General features: G+C 39.8%; 2 protein-coding genes across 2 annotated transcripts in view; both read left to right on the top strand.

Moving 5' to 3' along the window:
• The first annotated feature begins 535 nt into the window (after nt 1-535).
• On the top strand, nt 536-5,720 carry anxa1a (annexin A1a). Its single transcript, XM_088994682.1, has 12 exons — nt 536-610; nt 1,118-1,198; nt 1,919-2,009; nt 2,278-2,372; nt 3,050-3,163; nt 3,414-3,504; nt 4,165-4,244; nt 4,491-4,635; nt 4,715-4,810; nt 4,899-4,957; nt 5,040-5,162; nt 5,262-5,720. The coding sequence occupies exons 2-12, from the start codon at nt 1,139-1,141 to the stop codon at nt 5,319-5,321; spliced, it is 1,014 nt and encodes a 337-aa protein (XP_088850808.1). The 5' UTR covers nt 536-610; nt 1,118-1,138; the 3' UTR covers nt 5,322-5,720.
• A 716-nt stretch (nt 5,721-6,436) lies between these two features.
• slc33a2 (solute carrier family 33 member 2) overlaps nt 6,437-6,714 on the top strand; it is a 35,329-nt gene continuing 35,051 nt past the window's right edge. The window contains exon 1 of the mRNA XM_088994681.1: nt 6,437-6,570. The gene's annotated coding sequence lies outside the window, so the exon portion shown is untranslated. The remainder of the gene's footprint in view (nt 6,571-6,714) is intronic.

The following is a 6,714-nucleotide window of genomic DNA, read 5'->3' as shown; positions in this document are numbered from 1 at the left end:
CCAGTTTTAGTGGCATTGATAGAACGAAAATGGCACAATTAATGGGGGAAGGGGGGCATTCATAGCAAGACATATTCTACTAGTGCAGTGAATTGTCTTTGTGAGCATAAAGAACATATAAGCTCTACACATACAACTCGAACGACCCGCAACAAGGATGTCCGATAATATTCAAATGAGTTTCCATTTTAAGCCATTTGAGTTTTATAAGGAAAATTCAAGAGATTTTTTTTATTGTATTATAAGTACCTGAATAGAAAGAGTGATGTGAATAAATTCCAAAACTGCATGGGGAGGAAGCAACAAATTGGATACCATTAAAAAATGGCTACCATTTATTGTAATATTTAAAGATTTGTTTCTCTATGAATTTATGGAACATTTTTACACTGTTTGTATTCCACCAAATGACGTCTTCCTCTTTTTTACACGTACACTGAAGCTCAGGAAGGGAGGCAAGGAAGAGTTAAAACTGAAAGGAGGGTGTGGGGGTGAGCATGGGCCGGGCTCGGTTCAAGGTGGAGTTTCTCGCCAGTATAAATGAACTGCCTCAGCTCGTCGACCGCCCCTGCAAAACTCACACCCACAGAAACGACTCTCCAGCCACACGGTAAGTCATCTTGCTTAAGTAAACAATCTCAAGAATGGTGTCTTGCTTCTGCTTGTGACATTTAAATGCACAAATGCTCTGTGCTTTGCTGGACTGGGTTAAAGTCCTTCTATCCTAGCTTCGAAGTATCATTGGCGTGGGTGTGGCCGGAAACGCATAAACAGTAAATAAACCGCTCCACATACATAAGCGACCGTCAGTGTTTGTGATTACGCAGACTAATGTCCATATATAAATGCACACGACACGTCTGACATAGCCACACGGCCTTCGACACACAACCGCGTCAGTGTAAACGTGGGTGTGGCCAGGCAGCCTCCACATACTGTACTGTAATTTCTATCATGGAAAACCACTATACACCAGATGTAAATGATCATTACTAATGCTCGTATACATAGGAAGGCCGTTTAATTGTAAAAGCAACATTGCCTCTCTTTACCTCTTAATATTGTTTTTTTTTTCACCCCCAATATATTTACTTTCTTCTGTGTCCTCATTCGATAGTGTCCTGCAGCCAGCCCCACCATGTCTTTCATCAAAGAGTTCATGATGCAGACAGTCTATCTGGGCATGCCCGATGAGTCAGTAAGTCACTGCGGTTCTCTTCCAGTTGCTAAGGCCAACCACCATGTTTGTTCCCTTTTTTTCTTTCCTGTGGTATGCTCGGGTGGAAAGTTTTCCTGGCAGAGTTGAGAGAAAAGGAAAGAGGAGGGAAGATGAAAAGATAGTAGGAAGAAAAATGAATGAGTTCTCATGTTTTAAAGTTTAGCTATAGAAGTGAGGGGTGTGGCAGGGAAATGACGCAGTATGCATGACGATTTCATGAGACAAAGGGACGATGGCCATTGGAGATTCTTTTCAGGCCTCAAAACTCAGTAAAAAGAGCAATATTGAAGTATATCTGTCTTGTGAGTGTGTGACTCAGCGGAACAGGAATTTGAGCCCCTCCCAATCGAAAGTCTTGAAACAGTAAAATGCCTTTCACCATTTCACTCCTTGTGTGTTGCACAACGTTATCCTGCATCATTGTCTTGCACTATGCTTATGTTTAATACAAGGTTGATCACTAGCTAACTCGTTCACAAATTTAAAATTCTTATTTTTGGCCTATATTTTCAGAAATGCGTGAATTGACAGAGATCCAGTAGATCATCTGCTACAGTATTCTTCATTGTTATTGGCTAAATTAAAGTGAAAGGAGACAAGGTGCCATAATAAATAAAATGTGACCACGTGCACATCACTGGATGATAGTCAATATTTACCAAACACTACAAGTCAACACTAATCTGTGTTGGATGTCAGGTATTAAAGAACGAGGGGACTGTGAAGGCAGCAACAAACTTCAGCGCCAGTGGCGATGCAGCTGTCTTGGACCAGGCCATCAAGGCAAAAGGTGATGTCTGCTTCTCCAGTCATAGAATTGTGACATCTTGGAAAAAATGGACTTTTTTCTATAACTCTGCGCCGCCTGCTGGTGGGCATTCACAAGTGCGCCGAGATCTATTAATTTTCTGCCATTTTTCTTGGCCACACAAAAGATCGATATGACATATGAGGCCTTTTGGTCAACAGTTTAAAATGGGTGTGATACATTTTGGACTGCGCTCAGATGCATTGTATCTTAAATTATGGATGTATTTCACAGAATGTATTTTGTGCAGGTGTGGATGAGAATACCATCATTGAAATACTGGTGAAGAGGAGCAATGAGCAGAGGCAGCAGATTAAAGAAGCCTACCAACAATCCAGCGGAAAGGTAGGAAAGGGTTACAACTCATGGAGTTTTACAGTAGCCAAAAGTTGTACTCAAGTAAGAGTACTTTCAAATAATACTCCAGAAGAAAATATTTTAGGCAGGTAGACGTGACATCGCATGCTATACAATAGCTGTTCTTTTTCCAAGTGTCTAAGGTAAACCGGAAATGCATGAGAGGCCAGAGAGGGTGTGCCTCTTCTGAGTGTGAGTGTCGTTCTTTCCCTTGTCTCTGCAATGCTTCACATAAACTCGCCACTTTGAAATCTTCACATCTGTGTTTGGCCACAAATACTGTGTGCAGTCATGTGGCTGTGTGGAGCAATTTGATTGGTGAAATGGAGTTGAGCGTCATTAGTGGTTATATTGAATAGGCTCCAGAGAGTCATGTGACAGCGCCTGAGGTCGAAGTGTAACTGACAAACTGAAGAAAACAAAAGATTGTGTAAGCAATAATAGATATTAATAAAAGTAACAAGTGGGATGTAGCTCACTTTAATGATTTAAAAGTAGGGGGTCGACTAATCAAAAATATTGAAAAGTATTAAGTATGATGCTTTTTCACCTAATATCTGTTAAGTTTAGTAACTTAAGCTTGTTACTCATGCACTCTGCTCATGAAAAGTACAGGACACACAGAGCAACTCTCAATATTTTTTGGTTGTACTGTTTCCTTGAAGCCTCTGGAGGCAGCACTGAAGAAGGCTTTGAAGGGAGATTTGGAGGATGTGGTCATGGCTCTGTTGAAAACACCGGCTCAGTATGATGCCCAGCTGCTGAAAATGGCCATGAAGGTACATGTGCACTACTTGCTCTACCCACATTTCCCTTCCTCTCACGTTCATCAGCGAAGGGGAAACTGCTGTTTTTGCACTTTGGAGGTCAATACGGATTTAATTCCATAGCTCAGTCATTTGTTTTAGTCCTCCGCCCACTTCCACGTATTCTTGTTAGCTCTCCCATTTGGCTAATAAAAGGAGTTGTGAAAGGCTGCTCATGGAATAGTCCTGAATTAACCCTTGGATATTTGATTCCCTGTTTTAGGGTTTGGGAACAGACGAGGACACCCTTGTGGAGATTTTGGCCTCTCGAACCAATACAGAGATTCTGGATATCAAGAAGGCCTACAAGGAAGGTGCAGCCAATTTTCATGAAGGAATCTGAAATTTCCTTCAGAATGTTGTGTGCAACATTATTAGCCTTCCACAAGTTTGTGGTTACAAAGAAATTAGCGTGGTTGACATTCTTATTAAAACACGAATGTAAATAGTCAGACAAATACTATTAGCAGGAGCATACAGAAACTCCAAAATAGATTTCTACAAAACTCTGTTGAGAGGAGATGCATAGGCCACATATTTTTATTTAGATGTAGTTTTACACAGTGAAACAGACTCAGTCACTATTCTTTTTAATCTCGGAGTTGTATCTAAACAGTGTAGGTACAATTGCCTACCCCGGTTACGAAAGTAAATATAAAAAACGATCAGAATCTATTCGCTCATCTTCCATGAGGCTGTCACCAGTGAGTAATTTATGTAATACAGTAAAGTCTCGTTATATCGAGATTCAAGGGAGTCCAAAAAATATCGATATAACCGGGACTATCGATATATCCGACCCTGTTTCCATGTAATTTTCCCCGTGCGTGCATAGAAATAGTATCGATATAACCGGGACTATCGATATATCCGATATCGATATAACGAGACTTTACTGTATATGGTAAAAGGTAGAAAAATAAGATGTACACTAAATAAGACATGTCAGAAGTATATGTGTTTTGACTGTTAAGATTACAAGAAGGACCTGGAGGAAGACATCAGATCCGACACCAGTGGAGACTTCAGAAATGCTCTCTTTTCCCTCTGCAAGGTACAGCATGTGCACGCATTATTTATTTGGTCGTTTGAGGCGGATTTTGTTCATCCTTTCTTTCTTTCACAGCGGCAGAATAGTTTTAGGTTAAGGCAACATACCACTCCTACATTGTAGCTGCCACGCCAGGGGAACTTCAAATACACCCTCCACATGCAAATATTTAGATAACATTCACAATGATGAATTTAAACTGTTGTTGTATATATTGGGGGAAGTATAGACAGTATATTTCTCTCACAGGCCAATCGCACGGAGGGAGTGTGTGAACAGCTGATTGACAGCGATGCCAGGTCTCTATATGAAGCTGGAGAAGGAAGGAAAGGCAAAGACTGCTCCGTTTTCATTGAAATCCTTACTGTCAGGAGTGGCCCTCATCTCCGTGAAGGTCAGCTCGCTCGCTGCATTCCTCTACAGTGTCTGTTCTCTTCGAGCACGACCTACATGAGTCTTCTGTCATTTTTCAGTGTTTCAGAGGTACTCAAAGTACAGCAAAGTAGATGTGGCCAAAGCAATTGATCTGGAGATGAAGGGTGATATTGAGAATTGTCTCACAACATTAGGTGAAGGCACAATTGTGTGTTAGAGCATCATTACAATGAATATACATTGGTCATATATGTAAAATATGTTTCATTTGAATCATTCTAGTCAAGTGTGCTGGGAGCAGGCCTGCTTTCTTTGCTGAGAAGCTCTACTTGTCCATGAAGGTGTTGTATGCACAGAATGCGACATCATTTAAGAATCTGCACGATCCTCTCAAGATCTTCATTCTTGACTGTTCTCTTTCAGGGATCTGGAACACGCAAAAACATTCTTACCCGTATCATGGTGAGCCGCGCTGAAAAGGATTTGAAATTAATCAAGGCTGAGTACAAGAAGAAATATGGCAAAACACTCTACCAGGACATTTTGGTGAGAAACAGTTATACACATCACCAACTACACTTGGTTTCTATATGGTTCAAGACAGTACAAGAGTTTCAATGATCAAACACTGCTTTCTTTTTCCAGGATGATACTAAAGGAGACTATGAGAAGATTCTGCTAGCTCTCTGCGGTAGCGAGAACTGATGTCTCAGCTACTGACTAAGCTCTCAAACAGTTGACATGGCCAATTTAAAGGAAGGTTTACCTGAAAGTTCAGCTCTGTAAAATAATCTGCTGTCGTGACATGAATTAAAAAAAAACAAAAGACCAATGAGAAAAGACTTATTCCAAGTCAGCATTGCCTCAGCAGATACATTCTGATCCTTGTAAGAAATCAATTCTAGACCCAACATGCTCTTATCTTGCCATGGATTTGAGTTTGCCAAAAGATGTGTTGTTTGGACCGGTCAACTGGTATTACATAGGTGCTTGAAAGAAGAGTTAGTTTTTACAACACTGCAACCAAGATATCATCCTAATGACAACGTTACTGTATACCTGTGCAATTGAAGGAACTTCTGCAAATAAAAGCATTTTTCTGTGTGATCTGTCTTTTTTTCAAATGTCAACTTTGAGTTATGAATCTGGAGGAGATACTACACATTTTACGACACAAATTAAGCATGTACACTGAGGCACATTATCAACACATATATTTAAAAATGTAATTTTGTCTACATACCACAAATAAAAGCATGCTTTACAGTAATTTGACAGACGGAATAGCTCATAAAATACATTCAGTGTCTCATGGTCTGAGTATACCTGAGAGAGGGGGGAGCGCAAGCAAAAAATACATAAACATAAATACAGTAAAGGGAACCTAATGAAATGTTGAAACCCTCCACAGACAAAAATGACAAAATGCCTGATCAGTGATGATAAATATAGTGCAATACATTGATAAATATGTACACATTTTAAGGTATAAGAAAATGAAATCTTTGAAAACAAACGTAACAATAGGATATTGAAAGAAAAATAATGAAGGCAGACACATTACACAATGTAAAAGCAAGTTTCTAAACGTTATTTTTCAGGATTTAAAATATTACATTTATTTACCTGGTAAGGACTGAATTCCAGCTGGAACCCCTGGGAGGCAAATTATGTTTCATCTACAGCGTATCAGAATATTTTAATACACATTTAAAAAAAGTATCACGGTTGCCAGGTTTGATACACTTCGACCATCTTTTGGTGTCAGCAGATGAGGGACTTGTACTTACCGATCTGGCAACCAGGTGTCGCACCAATGTAAACATTGCAAAGAGAGCAAGTGAAACCTTGTGCTAGCGGAGACGAGCCAAACCAACTTTTATATTATCACCGTGTTAACGTTGCTATACATCACAAGTTTAACCATCAGTAACGCCCAGAAGAGTTCACAAAGGTAATGCGTGTATTTTAAACCAATATGCTTGCATGACGGAAAATGCCAGAATATTAGCTAAATGCAACTGAGGAAACGTCACATAATCTAAAGGGTTAGGTGATAAAACGAACGGACACTTTAAAAGATGGAAAAAAAGTTGCT

Source organism: Hippocampus bargibanti, linkage group LG04 (genome assembly GCF_051943395.1).
Source record: "Hippocampus bargibanti isolate YZ-2025 linkage group LG04, ASM5194339v1, whole genome shotgun sequence".
In the NCBI taxonomy this organism is placed as follows: Eukaryota; Metazoa; Chordata; class Actinopteri; order Syngnathiformes; family Syngnathidae; genus Hippocampus; species Hippocampus bargibanti.
The sequence above is the reverse complement of the archived record's forward strand: the minus strand, read 5'-3'. Positions and strand labels throughout refer to the sequence as shown.

What these genes read in the sequence shown, in the direction of transcription:
- anxa1a (XM_088994682.1), top strand. Translation starts at nt 1,139, where the DNA reads ATGTCTTTCATCAAAGAGTTCATGATGCAGACAGTCTATCTGGGCATG. An exon ending in TGGGCATGCCCGATGAGTCA is followed by an intron (nt 1,199 to 1,918) that starts GTAAGTCACTGC and finishes GTTGGATGTCAG; the next exon opens with GTATTAAAGAACGAGGGGAC. An exon ending in GAATTGTCTCACAACATTAG is followed by an intron (nt 4,811 to 4,898) that starts GTGAAGGCACAA and finishes GAATCATTCTAG; the next exon opens with TCAAGTGTGCTGGGAGCAGG.